Here is a 19,075-nt window from a genome sequence, read left to right as displayed (position 1 = left end):
TCTCAAGATCCATTAATGTACTAAAAACATATTTAAATCAGTTCATGTGAGTACAGTGGTTCAATATTAATATTATAAAGCCACGAGAATATTTTTGGAAGATTCGGAGCGTTATGAATCGTTTGTGTCGAATCATGATTCGGATCGTGAACTGCTGATATCACGTGACTTTGGCGCTCCGAACCGCTGATTCGACACAAAAGATTCATAACGCTCCAAATCTTCCTGAAGCAGTGTAATATAAGTTGTTATTTTGTTTTTTTGCCGCACCAAAAATATTCTCGTGGCTTTATAATATTAATATTAATATCTTAATTTGTGTTCTGAGGATGAATGAAGGTCTTACGGGTGTGGAACGACATGAGGGAGAGTAATTAATGACATTATTTTCATTTTTGGGTGAACTAGCCTTTTAATATTTTAAAGGGGCAAGAATATTCACGTATTAATCGCTTTTTGTATTGCCAATGTGTGAAACTTCAAAAACGAGACTTTCTCCGACTTCCTAGGTTGTATATGAAAGCCTGTAGACTGATTTTTATGTGAAGAACTCGGGATGTTTTTGCCGGGAAAATCAAAAGGATGTGACGTTTACGCGCCTGAGAGCTTCTGTTTCATTGAATGACTCGTGAAACGAATAATAATGCCGAAACATCCATTCTGTACTGTTCATGTCAATGTGTCATGCAAAGAAAGGGGATTAATTCAAATTATAGTCTAAATATACTTTAATCAAACTACCATAACAGTGTAATTTAAATACCTCATCTGTCGTCGTGATGTCGATGAATCGCTGCTGCAAACATTTCCACATCGTTGTTTCTGAACTGCTCTTTTCTTTCCGCTGTCATTTTTGTTGGGTTTATTTGGTTATAGACCGGGTTTCTCAGAAGCGGAAGTCATCATAGTTGGGTAAAATTTTATAGCGGTGAATGAAAGACTTTTGCCGTTTTTAACTTCCACAGCTGCTGCATTAGAAACACCCTCAGAGCAGCGTCAACTATTTATTTATTGATTTATTTATTGTAATTTGATGCAATGGTAATATAATACTATAATGTTATAAATGTACATTTAAAAAAAAAAAAAAAAAAAATATATATATATATATATATATATATATATATATATATATATATATCAATGTTAAGTGGTCTTTTATTTTTTTCCATAGCTGTATATATATATATATATATATATATATATATATATATATAAAAACTTTGCAGGATTTACAATATTGATGACCGTTGAAACGCGTCATCACACTCTGTGAAAAGGGCGCGCAGCACATATTTAAATATTCATCTAACCGTCGCTCTCAGCAGCGTGAACGACGTCGTCCGTTAACAGTATATCGCTGCAAAAGTATGTGCAACTTATTTTTACTTCTATACGGAGCCCCGGACATGACATGCAGGGAAAAAATTGTAAAAGCTAAATCGTGTGCACAAACTATTTAATTCCCTCGATTTATAAATTATGCACATGATTTATAAATTGAGGGAACGAAATAGTAAATCGTGCACACAATTTATTTTTTTTCTTGCATGTCATGTGCAGGGCTCCGTACTTCTAAGCAAAGAACTTCGTCGTGAATATATCAGGACCTTGAATCACGTTCAGTTTCTCATACATTACATGTGTGCACGAGTTCTGCGAGCACGAGCTGTAAGTTCCTGGCTGCAGTTCACTTAACGGCCACCGGTGTCGCTAATAATAAGGGTTTCTGCATTCTGTTCTATCATGGTACTGCTTTGTAGAGGTTAGAGGTCATTACACACACACACACAGTTATTATAATTTAGTTCGTTTTGGATATTATCATTAACTAAAACTAACAATAAAACCATAAATAAACTTTCGTTTCATTACTTAAAATATAAAAAGCCCTTAAACTTATTTTATTTCAGCTATTTGCAAGGCAACAGTTCTCATTTTCATTAACTTGATGTACTAAAATAGCTAAAGATAAAACTGAAATAAAAACTATATAAAACATAAAAATGACTAAAACTTTAATTAAAAGTACAATGAAAGCAGAAAATGTAATTTGAAATATTAATAAAAACTAAAGCAGTCTCTCACTGACACACACACACTGTATGTTCGCAGGGTTTTGTTTTGAAGGCTTTCAGGCAGCAGATGTTTCTTCGGTCGAGCAGAAACTAGTTTACGTCTATATTTGGATCTGGTGTCTAATACACAAACTCCTGCCGTTCCACCCAATTCCATCCAATTACCCCCCGCCCGTGACGTTATATAACGGCCTTTAACAGCCTCCGACCGCAGACGCACGTCCTTCACGATGAGCTAACGTGAGCGTGACCTGCTGACCGCACCGCGCCACTTCCTGTTATGAGAGCCAGCTGAGCATGAGTGGACGGAGGAGACAGACAGGCTGTTTATTCAGTCTCACCTCCACATGTGCTCAGCGTCTGTGGTTCCGGATCTGTGGGTTTGTTTTTCTCCTTCAGGCCCAAACAGCTAAATCCAGACACAAATTGAAACGCCCGCGCGGAAAGGAGGGGCGCGACACCCTCAAAACCGCTGGGAAACCAGGACTGTCTGTCTGTCTCTCACTGAGAGCTTCTGTCTCACACACTCTCTGGTGCTTAGGAACGTTCTGACAACGTTATGAACAAACGTTCTTCCAGTAACTTTCATTCAAAGTTATCTGGACTTTAATAATGTTCTCAAAACATTAGCACAAAAACAAAGAAAAATTTGATTTCTGAAATAATTTACTTTTTTTTAAATGTTACTACTTGTTTCAGAACTTATTATAAAATGGAATTGTTCACATAACATTAAAAACTGGATGTTTTTGTTTCAGGGAACATTCAGAAATAATGTTTTCATGACTTAATTGGGAACATCAGAATATATTTTGTGTGTTTTTACTGCGGCTCCAGCACACTGACTCCCGTCTATAACAAAACACAGTATTACCATGGTACCTTTTAGACATGCTTTCTTAATGCTTTCCATCGTGTCATTACACTGAGACACAGAAACAAACACTGATGACACACAGAATCAATCCCATGATGCTCTGCTGCCACCTAGAGTTCAGCACACAAACTGATGCATTTCAGACAGATGATTTTACTCCATAAAACAGTGAAATCTTTAATAAACATATGATGGAAATCAAGTTTATGAACATTCAAATATGATATTCATGTTTTATGGGTAACACTTTGCATTAGTGAACATGAACTAACAATAAGCAAAGTATTTAGGTTACACTTTATTTTAAGGTGTTCTTCATGTGCTTACTGTATAAGGTTTAGGAATAAGGTTTGATTTAGGCTTAGTTGCATGTAATTATGCATAATTTACTGTAAGTACATGAAATATGTGTAACAAGGACACTTTAAAATAAAGTGCTACTGGTATTTTTTTAATTTTATTTTTTACAAGATTTAATAATCTTTGTTATTGTTAGTTGATAAAAATACAAGGTTTGTTCATGTTAATACATAGATAAGATTTTTTTATTTTAGTGTGTATTATTAAATGCTGAAATTAGCATTAAGATTATTAAATGCTGTTAGTTTGTGTTAACTAATGTTACCATTTACCACATTTGTGTTTACATTAAAAGAGCATCATAAGGTAATAAATTATGTTAAAGGGGTGGTTGATTATGATTTGACTTTTTTAATTTTAGTTAGTGTGTAATGTTGCTGTTTGAGCATAAACAACATCTGCAAAGTTACGACGCTCAAAGTTCAACGCTGATAGGGACTAAAACAAGCTTCTTTCCGGGTTGTGACATCACAAACCCTAAAATTTACATAAACCCCGCCCCTGAGAACACACAACAAAGGGGGCGGGGCCATGTTGGGCTGCTTTAGAGAAGAGGAAGAGTTGTTTTTGTAAATGCCGTCATTTTACGCCGGACTGCTTCACAAACGAGGGTCAATTCAACACAAAAGATGAACATGACGGCACATGCTAGTGGATGAGTTGAATCAACTCCACAGCAACTACATCAATTTATCCACTAACCATTCAGAAACGTCTAAAAGTTGTAACTTCTTCCTGAGTCTCTCCATCAGTGTCGACTCCGGTTTGAACAATGTAAGGCTGAACACTTTCATCATTTTGGCTGCGTGAGATTCTCCAGCTTTGTTGTTGTTGACCTGTTAAAGCTCCGCCCTCTTCTGGAAAGGGGGCGGGATCAGCAGCTCATTTGCATTTAAAGGGACACACACAAAAACGGCGTGTTTTTGCTCACACCCAAATAGGGGCAAATTTGACAAGTTATAATAAATGATCTGTGGGGGATTTTGAGCTGAAACTTCACAGACACATTCTGGAGACACCAGAGACTGATATTACATCTTGTGAAAGGGTCGTTATAGGTCACCTTTAATGAAAGTCATTAAGAGCACACCAACACTTTTATTACAGATTTTTTATTATTTTTCTGAACAGAAACACACTGGGATATGAAGATGATGATGATGATGATGATGATGAAGAGTCATTTAGTTCTGAAAATCATCCGAGAATTCAGCACATTTGAGAGGTGCCGCAGCAGATCTGTGTTTCTGATCAATGCTGCTTTATTTAAACTGGACAGGGGCGGAGTCTGCAGGCAGTGGGCGGGGCTGTGCTCTGAGCATGCTCAGTGTGTGTGGCGTTGGTTCAGGAGTCGCCAGTGCGTTTGGCGGGTTTGGCGATGAGGCGTTTCTCTCGCTCCAGCTCTCTCTCTCTCTGCTGCTCGCGCTCCAGATCTTCCTTCTGCTTGTGCTGCTGCAGCTTCAGCGCTCGCTTCTGCACACACATTCACACATCAGCCTCTCTCAACTCTTGATCTGCCGTCTCAGTGTGAAACGTCAAAGCTTACTAACCCAGAGTAAACTATGGAAGCTGCTTTCTGCCACAGAATAAAAATGAAAATCACACAATTCTGACTTTTTTCTTGTAATCATAAGTTCATATCTCGCAATTCTAGATTACGTCAAAATAGCCGCAAATGTGACCACATCACCCCTATACTGAGAGCCCTTCATTGGCTGCCTATTCAAGTGAGAATCGATTTTAAAGTTCTCTTACTGGTGAATAAATCTTTACATAATCAAGCCTCTAGTTATCTCTCTGAGCTGTTGCATTTTTATACTCCCACTAGAAGTCTACGATCCAGTGATCAGAATCTACTTTTTGTTCCTCAGTCCAGACTAAAACGTAGAGAGGATCTTTCTGGGGATTTTTCTGTGGTTGGGCCTCGGCTATGGAACAGTCTACCGCTTGAGATTAGAGTGGCACCATCCATATCCGTTTTTATGTCTCTTCTAAAAACACACTTGTTTGCTCTGGCCTTCTAATATCCCATTCTTATTACATTGTATTATGGTCTTGCTTATCTGTTATCTCTCTGGTTTTAAATTCATGTTTCTTTTTATTGTTTTATTTGTTTACGGTTTGATTTTAATGTACAGCACTTTGGTCAGTCTTGTGGCTGTTTTAAATGTGCAGGCAGTGCAGGCAAATAAATGAACTTGAACTTGAATTCTGACTTTTTTCTTGCAATCGCAAGTTTATATCTCGCAATTCTGACTTTTTTCTTGCAATCGCAAGTTTATATCTCGCAATTCTGACTTTTTTCTTGCAATCGCAAGTTTATATCTCGCAATTCTGACTTTTTTCTTGTAATCAAGTTTATATCTCGCAATTCTGACTTTTTTCTTGTAATCAAGTTTATATCTCGCAATTCTGACTTTTTTCTTGTAATCAAGTTTATATCTCGCAATTCTGACTTTTTTCTTGTAATCGTAAGTTTATATCTCGCAATTCTGACTTTTTTCTTGTAATCGTAAGTTTATATCTCGCAATTCTGACTTTTTTCTTGTAATCGCAAGTTTATATCTCGCAATTCTGACTTTTTTCTTGTAATCGTAAGTTTATATCTCGCAATTCTGACTTTTTTCTTGTAATCAAGTTTATATCTCGAAATTCTGACTTTTTTTCTTGCAATCGCAAGTTTATATCTCGCAATTCTGACTTTTTTCTTGTAATCAAGTTTATATCTCGCAATTCTGACTTTTTTCTTGTAATCAAGTTTATATCTCGCAATTCTGACTTTTTTCTTGTAATCAAGTTTATATCTCGCAATTCTGACTTTTTTCTTGTAATCAAGTTTATATCTCGAAATTCTGACTTTTTTTCTTGCAATCGCAAGTTTATATCTCGCAATTCTGACTTTTTTTCTTGTAATCAAGTTATAATCGCAATTCTGACTTTTTTCTTGTAATCAAGTTTATATCTCGCAATTCTGACTTTTTTCTTGTAATCAAGTTTATATCTCGCAATTCTGACTTTTTTCTTGTAATCAAGTTTATATCTCGAAATTCGGACTTTTTTTCTTGCAATCGCAAGTTTATATCTCGCAATTCTGACTTTTTTCTTGTAATCGCAAGTTTATATCTCGAAATTCTGACTTTTTTCTTGTAATCAAGTTTATATCTCGCAATTCTGACTTTTTTCTTGTAATCAAGTTTATATCTCGCAATTCTGACTTTTTTCTTGTAATCAAGTTTATATCTCGCAATTCTGACTTTTTTCTTGTAATCGTAAGTTTATATCTCGCAATTCTGACTTTTTTCTTGTAATCAAGTTTATATCTCGCAATTCTGACTTTTTTCTTGTAATCGCAAGTTTATATCTCGCAATTCTGACTTTTTTCTTGCAATCGCAAGTTTATATCTCGCAATTCTGACTTTTTTCTTGTAATCGCAAGTTTATATCTCGCAATTCTGACTTTTTTCTTGTAATCAAGTTATAATCGCAATTCACTTTTTTCTTGTAATCAAGTTTATATCTCGCAATTCTGACTTTTTTTATTGTAATCGCAAGTTTATCTCGCAAATCTCGCAATTCTGACTTTTTTCTTGTAATCAAGTTATAATCGCAATTCACTTTTTTCTTGTAATCGCAAGTTTATATCTCGCAATTCACTTTTTTCTTGTAATCAAGTTTATATCTTGCAATTCTGACTTTTTTATTGTAATCGTAAGTTTATATCTCACAATTTTTAGAAAAAAGTCAGAATTATGATGTAAAAATTGGCAATTACCTTTTTTTATTCCCTGGCAGAAACAAGCTTACATAAAAATAAGAAAAGCAGTAAAGCATGAAGCTACAAAAGTGTCCACGTTCAAACCTTTAGTCTGGTCGTCTTGTCGTGCAGAACGATCATTTCTTTGCGAATGTTCACCAGTTTGCTGTGATAAACTTTGGCCTCTGTGAACTGAAACACATCAGCTGTCAGTTTGACGACGTTTTTACGAGAAAATCGCGCGATTAAAACTCACCAGTGCATTCAGATCAATCATGGCGTTGCACTCGCGGAATTTCGTGACTTCTTGCTCCAGCGTATCCAGCAAAATAACTTGATTTTGTCTAGAAGAAAGTAAAAATAAAGCATTACTATAGTACAGTAGTGCAGTCTGATCAAACAATGGAGCTCATTTACTGAATTCAGTGCTCGTGTGTCATAAACCAGATCATTTGTGTTAGAAATTACAGTTGCTCTGACTTCCTGTCACACTGGAAATGGAAGGTCAAGTGGAGCATGTTGCATTGTGGGATACAGTATCTCATGCATTATTTTCCATTCATACAGATAGCATGATCATACGTCAGTTCCTGCAGGGTTTGTTTGGAGGCGTTCAGCTCCGGCAGATAGTGAGACATGAATCCGTCCGTCAGTCGCTGGATGGTCTGTTCATCCACACACATGACGTCCTCCATCACATGACACACTGCAAACACATTAACTTCATACATGCACTTTCATTCAAATGCAAATATCACAAGCTTCAGTCAACATTAAGTTATGAATGTGAAATTTGGTCCAAAAAAACAGATGTAAATTAAGTTGATGAAGCACTTTTCATTCCATAACTCAGTGAAGCAAAAGAGAAGGTGTGAGAGTCTTGTGTGTGTTCACCTTCCTCCTCCGGTCTGTCCATCATCATCATCACACTCACCAGCAGCCTCTGAAACACACACACACACACACACACACACACACACACACACACACACACACACACACAGTCATATTCCTCATAAAGCACAGTAATCGTGTGTACGTCACTGATGATCACATCTGCACTAGTGAACACGAACCCTCTCGAGCACATCATTCCTGTTGTATTCCCACGTGATGAATGTGATCCTTCTTCTTCTTCTTTATCTTTTGGATTTAATGGCGGTTAGCAAACCAGAATGTGATAGTGAAAATGTTTCCAGGAGCAGCTCACAAACATCATGTGACCGCTGCTCATGTGACCACAGAGACTGTAAAAACACGACGTGCTGCCACTCTGAGAGCACTTCCGCCTTCAATCACATGCCGCTGAGCGACGCCTCCGATTGGCTGAACGACTCATAGAGTATAATATAATATAATATAATATAATATAATATAATATAATATAATATAATATAATATAATATAATATAACATAATATAATATAATATAATATAATATAATATAATATAATATAATATAATATAATATCAGAAAGATTTTTATTGTCAAGTGAGCTTGGACACACTAGGAATTTTAATCTTCCAGTAACGACACACACATACGAAACGGGTGCCAAAAAAGTCTGTTTCCAAAGCTTAAAGTTATTAACAAGTGTTCTTTTTAACATGATATATGATAAAATGCTTTTTTTGAAGATTAGCATACTATTTTTAATCATTTTTCATTATTACATAGCCAATTTCACATGTCCGTGTTAACCAACATGACATTTGCATCTAAAATATCACAAAATAAGTTATATATTTTTTTTCAAACATATACTATTTTCAGGATTATATGTGTGTCCCTGTTTACATAAGATTTATTTATTCACAATAAACCTTATTTTTTTTGTAAATATTTTATGATTTGTGCGCGTCCCTCAGTTTTTTCTATAAATAATGCACTGTTCCTTTAAATGACATCATTTGAGCCTTATAGCCACCAAGAACAAAAGCAGGAAAACCCTGTTTGAAGGTCTTTATGATTGATTTTTATTTGTATGTTGAGTCTCTCCAATGTATTGATAACAAAAAATGTAGAGATACACTTTTATTTGCCAAAGAATTGAAGTTACTTGAAAATTGAACTGGTATTTTTTCTTTATTTATTTAATATTTTTGGTTATTATTTTATTTATTGTATTTATTTTTTCCTTGTGCAATGTAAACGCATTTCTTTAAATGCAGCATCTTTTTGGACGTCATGTTAAAAGTGTAATTGTTCTATGTTATGTCTTAACGTCTAATAAAAATAAATAAAATTTGGTCATATGGAGAATTGTAGAAACAAGCGCAACCAGATTTATATAAAAAACTTTATACTTTTAATGGAAATGTTTCATATTCATAAATTCAAGTTTTCTTGCAAAAACCCTGTTTTATATCTTTCAAGAGAGAATTTGAACATTATATTGACTCTATACGATATTCTTTGAAACAAAAAGCAGTTAAAACTTTAAAAATTTGTAAACTTTTCAATATTTTTTCCTAGATTTTATTTAAGTCCCCTCTAGTGTACTTTTGTTTGTTACATATTTGATGTAATATATTGTATTTTGATGTCTCTGTAACAATTTTATAATAATAATAATAAAAGCAGGAAACTATGTACATTTTTTTTTACATTGTTGAAATGTGCTAAAGAGGTGATAATAATATAATATAATAAAATATAATATAATCGCCTTTGGCTTGCTTAGTTGGGGACACTTGACATTTGATATTCAACAGTGCTTTGATCTGCCTGCATTGACACTATTCTTTAAGAGCTGCTGTGCAGCCAAATTATGTACCAGTTATCAATATAAAGCTGCTTTGACACAATCTACATTGTAAAAAGCGCTATATAAATAAAGGTGACTTGACTATAATATAATATAATATAATATAATATAATATAATATAATATAATATAATATAATATAATATAATGTTAATTTTGTGCATGGATGTGAAGTTTGAATGCGCGCGCGCAGCAGTAGCACTGGAACGAGCACAGAGTGGACGCGCTAACATCAAACACACACACACACACTCTCTCTCATACACACACACGGTCTCTCACACACACAGGCACCGAGACTCAGAGATTTGCCCGAACTCACACCGCAATGGACGGAACCAGCACTCGGCAGAGTTTAGGAAGGTTTGTTCTCTTAATCACGTGTTTTCAGTGTTGTTCGCTGACAGTCTGTCCAGATAAACATGAACGCGACTGAATGTGACCAAACACTGATGAATGCTGAAACTCTCTGTTCTTTAAAGCTGATTCGACTTCATTTCACTTCTAACTGTCGAATTTTGCCACATTGAACTGAATTGAATCCGAATTGAGTTCACTATTGTCTTGCTTTATGTCACTGTGTCTCATATTTGATGCTGTTTCCTGTTTGTCGCTGTGAATCTGAAGGTAATCTGGTTGTGTTGCAGGTAACTGGAGTGCCGCCCCATGAGACAGAGCGCAGCGGTCAGTTATTCCCTCACCGAAGCTGTTCTGTCACTACAGATTCCCACAGATGTCCGGCTCCGGCCTGATGGGTCGCGTGAGGTCGGCGTTCCGTCGGCCGACGGACAGCTGGCACCTGAGCGACACGGCGGCCTTCGACTTCTCTGACGACCTGGAGGACGACGAGACGCCCAAGTTCAGCCAGCTGAAGGTGGTGGTGTCTGGAGAGGCGGACGAGTTCCCCGCCGCCGCCAACGGGACGACGACGCTGGTGGTGGACGACGACGACTCCCTGCTGGGCTCCTCGTCGAGTCTGGTGACGGCGGACGCGTGCGACGGCTGCCGCAGGAGCAGAGAGAGCGACAAACGTAGGAAGGTGATGAGGAAGCTGGGCTTCGCCGCGGCGCTCTACTTCCTGTTCATGATCGGCGAGCTGATAGGTGAGCGCCGGTGAGCCGCAGAGGTCGTGCGGCCCGTCTGCGGTTGGCTTCAGTCAGTGGGTTTTGTGTTTCAGGTGGGTACGTGGCCAACAGTCTGGCCATCATGACGGACGCGCTGCACATGCTGACGGATCTGATCGGGATCGTCGTGTCGCTGCTGGCGCTCTGGCTCTCGGCAAAACCACCGACCTACAGATTCACCTTCGGCCTCCATCGGCTCGGTTCGTCCTCGTCTCTGAACATTTGGGCTTTCCACACTTGAGCTAGTTAACCCTAGGGTTGCATTGCTCATCTTTAACCCAGGGTTAACAATTCTTTTCTTCACAATCTGATCAAAACCGACACCATTTGACATTTTCAACGATGTAAACGATGAAACTGTTTATGCTTTATGGGGGCGGGGCAACCTGTCACTCACATGAGATCCACCAATAGCAAACCACAACCATCCAATCAATTCCTCACAGACAAAATCAAAGCCCCGCCCTACATTTGTTCTTGTTTGCGAAGCGTTTCACTCGGATATGACACGATAGAGAAGAAAAGACGACGCCAACTTTAAAGGATCAGTTCAGTACAGAATTAAAATGTCCTGATAATTTACTCTCCTCCATGTCATCCAAGATGTTCATGTCTTTCTTTCTTCAGTGGAAAAGAAATGAAGGTTTTTGAGGCAGGGCAATTTTATTTGTATAGCACATTTCATACACAATGGTAATTCAAAGTGCTTCACATAAAGAAGAGTCAAATACATAATAATAAAAATGGAACGCATAAGAACTAGAAATAACAGAGGATTTCGCTAGGAAGTTTCAGGGAGTTTTGTGTTTTCCGTCAGAGCGAATCTAAATGGATCTTCCCCTTAGAAATCCCTTCCTCGTACCGCATGAGTCATCACGGTTTGTCCCCTTATCCAAATTTACCAAAATTTTTACCTAATCACAAATGCTTACTTCCCAATTCTTCCAGCTCTTTCAGCCAGACAACAAGATTTAAAATGCATTAAAAGTCAGAAATAACAAGATGATACATAAAAGATATAAAATACATTAAAAATTAAATAAAAACTGGAAAAAAGGAATTAAAAGAATAAAAAGATAATGCGTATAAAATAAAATGCAAACAGTTCGGACATACCAGAGTGGAAACACATTGAGGAAAACATTCCAGGATTTTTCTCCATATAGTGGACTTCACTGGGGTTCAACGGGTTGAAGGTTCAAATGTCAGTTTCAGTGCAGCTTCAAAGAGCTCTACATGATCCCAGACGAGGAATAAGAGTCTCATCTAGAGAAACCATCGGACATTTTATTAAAAAAAAGACACTTTTTAACCACAAATGCTCGTCTTGCACTGCTCTGTGATGCTCCACGCATGACGTTATCATGTTGGAAAGGTCACGCGTGACGTAGGAGGAAGTACCGCGGTAAAACTCCATCTCATTTTCTCCTCCAACTTCAAAATCGTCCGACATCATTGTTTTACCTTTTTTTGTAAAGGCCGTTTGACCTTTCCAACATGATTACGTCATGCGTGGAGCATCACAGAGCAGTGCAAGACGAGCATTTGTGGTTAAAAAGTATATAAATGTTTTTTTTTTTAGAAAATGAGCGATGGTTTCTCTAGATAAGACTCTTATTCCTCGTCTGGGATCATGTAGAGCTCTTTGAAGCTGCACTGAAACTGACATTTGGACCTTCAACCTGTTGAACCCCAGTGAAGTCCACTATATGGAGAAAAATCCTTCAAAAACCTTCATTTCTTTTCCACTGAAGAAAGAAAGACATGAACATCTTGGATGACATGGAGGAGAGGAAATTATCAGGAAAATTTCATTCTGAACTGAACTAATCCTTTAAGCACAGTGTGAAAAGCCCTAGTGTGTGTCTTGCATCTTGCAGGTGTGAAGCTCATCTCACTGTGTGTGTGTGTGTGTGTGTGTGTGTGTGTGTGTGTGTGTTCAGAGGTGTTGTCAGCAGGTATTAGTGTGTTGCTGATCTATATTCTGACGGGTGTGTTGGTGAACGAAGCCGCACAGAGAACGATTCATCAGGACTTCACCATCGACGGAGATGTGATGCTGATCACGGCCGCGGTGGGCGTCGCCGTCAACCTGCTGTGAGTGAATACACACACACACACACACACACACACACACACACACACACACACACACACACACACACACACACACACACACACTTACATGTTTACGGCTGGATGAGAGTCACAAGAGAACATGTGCCTCCTCTTCTCTACAGTTAGATGTTCCTTTTGAATTTTAATGTTTACACATGAAGTCTGAACTACAAGATGAACGTACAGCGAAAACTCTCTGTGCTCAGAGTCACCTGCTCATCTGATGCTTTACTGTCGGTTTAATTCATGTGACTTTATGGCTGTGGCTCGTAAACGGCTTTTGTTCAGGTTCAACGTCCACACCTAATGATGGGCTTGATTCGTTCATCACTTGTCAGTCGCTGCTCAATGAATGTGTGTGTTTGTGCAGGATGGGCTTCCTCCTCAATCAGTCGGGGCATCTTCATTCACACGGCCACGGCCACTCTCACGGGTCACAAGGGCGGGGTCAAGGCCAGGGTCAGCGGGGTCACGGCAGTCTGGCGGTGCGAGCGGCCTTCATCCACGCTCTGGGCGATCTGGTCCAGAGCATCGGTGTGCTCATCGCCGCGTACATCGTCAGGTTTAAGGTACGACCGCTGATGATTTGAGACGCTTTACTGTAAATAATAACACGGCCCTGCAGCTGATGACGTGTGTGTGTGTGTGTGTGTTAGCCGGAGTATAAGCTGGCGGATCCCATCTGTACGTACCTGTTCTCCGTGCTGGTGCTGTTCAGCACATTCCAAATCATCAGAGACACCGGCATCATCCTGCTGGAGGGTGAGACACCTGACTGACTGTCTGCACACACCGATCAGGCATCATGAGCACTGACAGCTGAAGTGAGTAACTCTGATCATCTCTTCATTAGTGGGTGGATATATTAGGCAGCAAGTGAACATTTTATCCTCAAAGTTGATGTTAGAAGCAGGAGAAATGGGCAAGCGTAAGGATTTGAGGGAGTTTGAGAAGGGCCAAATTGTGATGCTAGACGACTGGGTCAGAGCATCTCCAGAACTGCAGCTCTTGTGGGGTGTTCCCGGTCTGCAGTGGTCAGTATCTATCAAAAGCGCTCCAAGGAAGGAACAGTGGTGAACCGGAGACAGGGTCATGGGCGGCCGAGGTGTGGTCAGATCCAACAGACGAGCTCCTGTAGCTCAAACTGCTCCAGAAGTTAATGCTGGTTCTGATAGAAAGTTATCAGAATGCATCAGTTTGTTGCGTATGGAGCTGCAGACCAGTCAGGGTGACCATGCTGACCCTTGTCCACCGCCGAAAGAGCCAACAGTGAGTATCAGAACTGGACCACGGAGCAATGGAAGAAGGTGGCCTGGTCTGATCGTGTGCGTCTCTTACCTGGGGAACACATGGCACCAGGATGCACTATGGGAAGAAGGCGAGCCGGCGGAGGCAGTGTGATGCTTTGGGCAATGTTCTGCTGGGAAACCTTGGGTCCTGCCATCCATGAGGATGTTACTTTGACACGTACCACCTACCTAAGCATTGTTGCAGACCATGAACAGCCTTTCATGGAAACGGTATTCCCTGGTGGCTGTGGCTCTTTCAGCAGGATAATGCACAAAAATGGTTCAGGAATGGTTTGAGGAGCACAACAACGAGTCTGAGCCTTCAAATTCCCCAGATCTCAATCCAATGGAGCATCTGTGGGATGTGCTGAACAAACAAGTCCGATCCATGGAGGATCCACCTCACAACTTACAGGACTTACAGGATCTGCTGCTAACATCTACAGATGCACACCTTCAGGGGTCTAGAGGAGTCGACGGGTCAGGGCTGTTTTAGAAGCAACACAATATTAGGAAGGTGCTCATGATGTTATGCCTGATCGGTGTAACGACACTCATCTGAGTCTCCGTGTTGAGTCTGTCACACATTGACGTGTGTTTGCGTGTGCAGGCGTTCCGCGTCATGTGGACGTGTCTGGCATCCGAGCGGACCTGCTGAAGCTGCAGCACGTGGAGTGTGTGGAGGAGCTGAAACTCTGGGCTCTGACGGCCGACAAAACCGCAGCCATCGTTCACCTGCAGCTCGGTGAGTCCCTGATTCAAACGCCGCTCAGATTAAAGGATTAGTTCACTTTCTAATGAAAATTTCCTGATAATTTCCTCACCTCCATGTCATCCAAGATGTTCATGTCTTTCTTTCTTCAGTGGAAAAGAAATGAAGGTTTTTGAGGGATTTTTCTCCATATAGTGGACTTCACTGGGGTTCAACGGGTTGAAGGTCCAAATGTCAGTTTCAGTGCAGCTTCGAAGAGCTCTACATGATCCCAGACGAGGAATAAGAGTCTTATCTAGAGAAACCATCAGCCATTTTCTAAAAAAATAAACATTATATACGTTTTAACCACAAACGCTCATCTTTCACTAGCTCTCTTCTTCTTCTTTTCTATTAGAATTCCAGCAGTGTAGACACTGCTAAGTGTGTTACTGCCCTCCACAGGTCAAAGTTTGAACTAATTGTTATATACTTGCACTAGCATATTGAATATGACAGTTTAGTTCAGACTTTGACCTGTGGAGGGCAGTAACACACTTAGCAGTGTCTACACTGCTGGAATTCTAATAGAAAAGAAGAAGAAGAGAGCTAGTGAAAGACGAGCATTTGTGGTTAAAACGTATATAATGTTTATTTTTTTAGAAAATGTCCGATGGTTTCTCTAGATGAGACTCTTATTCCTCGTCTGGGATCATGTAGAGCTCTTTGAAGCTGCACTGAAACTGACATTTGGACCTTCAACCCGTTGAACCCCAGTGAAGTCCACTATATGGAGAAAAATCCCTCAAAAACCTTCATTTCTTTTCCACTGAAGAAAGAAAGACATGAACATCTTGGATGACATGGAGGAGAGGAAATTATCAGGAAATTTTAATTTGAAAGTGAACTAATCCTTTATGCAGCTGTTGGACTAATGTTTTTTGCATCTGCCTCCTTGTGTGTGTTTAGTGCCAGGGATTGTGGGTAACTGGGAGGAAGTGCAGGCGAACGCACGACGGCTGCTGATGACGTCACACGGCGTGACACACTGTACGGTGCAGCTGCAGACGCAGAGACAGGGGGCGCCACAGTCCTGCACACACTGCCTCACATCCAGTGCCTGAACGCTCATCCGCCTCTCTCTCTCTCGCGGTCTCACTACACATACACACACACACACACACACGCGAGGAGAGAGAGAGAGAGACGGGTAAACTGACGTGTCGACCCAGCAGGGTTTTAATGATTGTCTAGTTTTTTCTATAATGAATATTGACCTCATTTTGATAAACCTTTAATACAGACGTGCACACAGAGGAACGGTAGTTTTGGGACTCTGTCTGTCACTGAGGAACGTCGACAGACCGAGAGACGCTTTTATGTTTGTGCGTCTGTGTGTTCTGGAGTGAATCTCATGAGAACGGCTCGCATTAAACCACAAAATTAGACAAAACAAATCTGTTTTCCATGAGCTGTGTTTTTTTGTGGAACATGACATTATTTTAATCACAGCATGTTTTCCACTTTAATTCTCATGGTCATCTTGCAAATAAAAAAAATCTAATTTTTATTAAATTAAAGGCAGTGCAACTTAAATAATATATTTAATTTTTCACATTTAATTTGGTGGTGTGCTAAAAATGCAAGAAAATTTCGTTTAGATTATTTGGGGTGAATATGAGCTGAACAGCTTTCATGAGATTCACAGCACTGGAATAATCCGCACGCGCTCAGTGTGTGTCCGCATCTCGTCCGACACGCGTTTTCAGAATTCATCCATGAACGGACAATCAGTTTGACGGGACAGACGGTCGTTTCTCATCTTCACTGTAACACTGTAGTTTTGTGCATTTCAGACATTTATAAGGATTTCCTGCAGATGTTTGTGTGCCACATGATCAGAACCGAACAACACAATCTTCCTTTTATGTTTTTATTTGATTTCTTTATTCCTCAAGATGCAGATATAATTATTATTTAACTATCAGTGCCTCTCATCAGTATTTGGCCATTATGCCTTTTTATTATTTTTACGGTTTTGTTTAATTTTTTTTTTTTTAATATAGTACCGTTTTGTTTTTTGAAACCGAATGTCAGGCTTTGGATGGTTTGCATCTGTGTTTTCTTTATGTTTGCAGTATTTGTGTCTGAGAGCATCATGGATTTACACTGACTGCTGAAGCGCTTGATAACTTGAAATAAATACATTTTAAATGCCGAGTTCTGTCTCTGAATCACGGGTTCTTGAGGAAGAAACATCTGTTTTTCTCTGCTGAAGGTCTTTAAGGATGATGTATTGTGATTTGATGACATCACAGCGATGTGATGCGGTCTCTTAGGAACAGGCGTGTGAAAGCTGCTGTTGCTTGGTGATGATCTTCATGGACCGAGACTTACAAAGAGTTTCTTAAGCGTGAGTTCAGTGTCACTCGAGGACGCGATGAAGGAGACGGACGGGATTTTAAGTGTTTTAATGAGTTACTGAACAAAACACTAATTTCACTGGAAGCTTGTTTCCGCCTTGGAATAAAAAAGACAACTGCGACTTTTAATCTCACAATTAACACTTTTTTTGCATTAAAAGTAACAATTAAGTGCCTTATTATATTATTTTAAAGGCTCTTAAAGGATTAGTTCAGTTCAGAATTAAAATTTCCTGATAATTTACCTTCATGTCATCCAAGATGTTCATGTCTTTCTTTCTTCAGTGGAAAAGAAATGAAGGTTTTTGAGGAAAATTGTTCTCCATATAGTGGACTTCACTGGGGTTCAACGGGTTGAAGGTCCAAATGTCAGTTTCAGTGCAGGTTCAAAGAGCTCTACATGATCCCAGACGAGGAATAAGAGTCTTATCTAGAGAAACCATCAGACATTTACAAAAAAAAATAAAAATGATATACTTTTTAACCACAAATGCTCATCTTGCACTGCTCTGTGATGCGCCACGCATGACGTAATCATGTTGGAAAGGTCACACGTGACGTAGGCGGAAGTACCAATCCAGTGTTTACAAAGCGAACATGCAAAGACTAAGTCAAACGGCCTTTACAAATAAAGGTAAAACAACAAGAAAGGAGAAAATGAGATGGATTTTTTCCGACTACATCACACGCGACCTTTCCAACATGATTACGTCATGCGTGGCACATATTATTTCCTCATCCTCTGCAGCATCAGCTCTTTTCTCTCAGTGTCTGAAATGCTTCGTTCGAGCTGCTCTGCTGTGATTGGTCAGACGCCCCAGTCTGCGTCTTCTCGACATGAACAACACGAACCAAACTCTTCCAGATACAACTACAGTGATTGAGGGCGGGGCAAAGAGACACTGTTCAGCCAATGAAGACCAGAGGCGGGGATTATGCAAATTAGTTACAAACCTACGCAGGTTCACTGGAGACTGAATTACTGACGACTCGTTTCTTTCTTTTAGGAGACAAAAACTCCATTTGTCTGAACTTTTGCAGACCTTTTACATTCACAAACAAAATAAATTACAACCTACATGGATAAAGTCACTTTAAATGTGTTTATATCTCACAATATGAGAAAAAAAGTCAGATTTGTGAGATATAAACATGACGAATAACAAGTTTTAAAAGCGACTGAAGGGTGATGAAAATACAGCACATAAAACACTTTCCCTCATACTTTCATCAAGATGGTTCATTTATAGACATGTGACACATTAGAGCTCATTGTCAAACACTTCCTGGTCACATGATGGGCGACATCAGCACAGAACACTGAGTCACGTACACACACACACACATTGTACAGCCAGAAACAAACAAGCTCAGACATGTGGCTGGAGAATGTGGGCTGATGGGAATGTTCATGATGATGCAGTGAGTTTCTCAACAAAGTATAATAACATGATCTGTGTTCCTCACACACACACACACACACACACACTCTGTGAATGAAACCAGGATCTTCAGGTCAGAGACGAACGTTTGTTTCTCCATCATGAAGACGGAAGCAGGAAGTGCATCAGTGTTTCCTCCTCAGATTTTAATG

General features: G+C 39.4%; 2 protein-coding genes across 3 annotated transcripts; one reads left to right on the top strand and one right to left on the bottom strand.

The window, feature by feature from the left end:
• Window positions 1-4,411: 4,411 nt before the first annotated feature.
• bloc1s6 (biogenesis of lysosomal organelles complex-1, subunit 6, pallidin) lies at window positions 4,412-8,325 on the bottom strand. 2 transcript variants are annotated; one of them, XM_048169307.1, is made up of 6 exons: window positions 8,146-8,325; window positions 7,964-8,012; window positions 7,652-7,790; window positions 7,326-7,413; window positions 7,175-7,261; window positions 4,412-4,788 (listed from the first exon to the last, which is right to left on the bottom strand). In XM_048169307.1, exons 2-6 carry the CDS (start codon window positions 7,992-7,994, stop codon window positions 4,660-4,662), a joined length of 474 nt encoding a protein of 157 aa, XP_048025264.1. In that variant the 5' UTR covers window positions 7,995-8,012; window positions 8,146-8,325; the 3' UTR covers window positions 4,412-4,659. The 2 variants fall into 2 exon arrangements, with proteins under 2 accessions (XP_048025264.1, XP_048025265.1); XM_048169308.1 differs by having other exon boundaries at window positions 7,652-7,775; window positions 8,146-8,323.
• Window positions 8,326-10,032: 1,707 nt separating this feature from the next.
• On the top strand, window positions 10,033-17,278 carry slc30a4 (solute carrier family 30 member 4). Its single transcript, XM_048168747.1, has 8 exons — window positions 10,033-10,199; window positions 10,484-10,939; window positions 11,014-11,160; window positions 12,904-13,057; window positions 13,449-13,647; window positions 13,735-13,840; window positions 14,978-15,112; window positions 16,028-17,278. The coding sequence occupies exons 2-8, from the start codon at window positions 10,570-10,572 to the stop codon at window positions 16,180-16,182; spliced, it is 1,266 nt and encodes a 421-aa protein (XP_048024704.1). The 5' UTR covers window positions 10,033-10,199; window positions 10,484-10,569; the 3' UTR covers window positions 16,183-17,278.
• Window positions 17,279-19,075: the final 1,797 nt, after the last annotated feature.

The sequence above is a fragment of the Megalobrama amblycephala genome, linkage group LG19 (assembly GCF_018812025.1).
Source record: "Megalobrama amblycephala isolate DHTTF-2021 linkage group LG19, ASM1881202v1, whole genome shotgun sequence".
Taxonomy (NCBI): Eukaryota; Metazoa; Chordata; class Actinopteri; order Cypriniformes; family Xenocyprididae; genus Megalobrama; species Megalobrama amblycephala.
Note: the sequence above shows the minus strand (reverse complement) of the source record. Positions and strands in the feature narration are given on the sequence as shown.

Bases quoted from the DNA above. Each gene is read 5' to 3' on its own strand.
- slc30a4 (XM_048168747.1), top strand. From the start codon at position 10,570: ATGTCCGGCTCCGGCCTGATGGGTCGCGTGAGGTCGGCGTTCCGTCGG. The intron at 13,058-13,448 runs GTGAGTGAATAC...GTGTTTGTGCAG, and splicing joins GGCGTCGCCGTCAACCTGCT to GATGGGCTTCCTCCTCAATC. The intron at 13,841-14,977 runs GTGAGACACCTG...TTGCGTGTGCAG, and splicing joins CGGCATCATCCTGCTGGAGG to GCGTTCCGCGTCATGTGGAC.
- bloc1s6 (XM_048169307.1), bottom strand. From the start codon at position 7,994: ATGATGATGATGGACAGACCGGAGGAGGAAG. The intron at 7,791-7,963 runs GTGAACACACAC...GCATGTATGAAG, and splicing joins GGACAGACCGGAGGAGGAAG to TTAATGTGTTTGCAGTGTGT. The intron at 7,414-7,651 runs GTATGATCATGC...ACTTTCTTCTAG, and splicing joins CAAACCCTGCAGGAACTGAC to ACAAAATCAAGTTATTTTGC.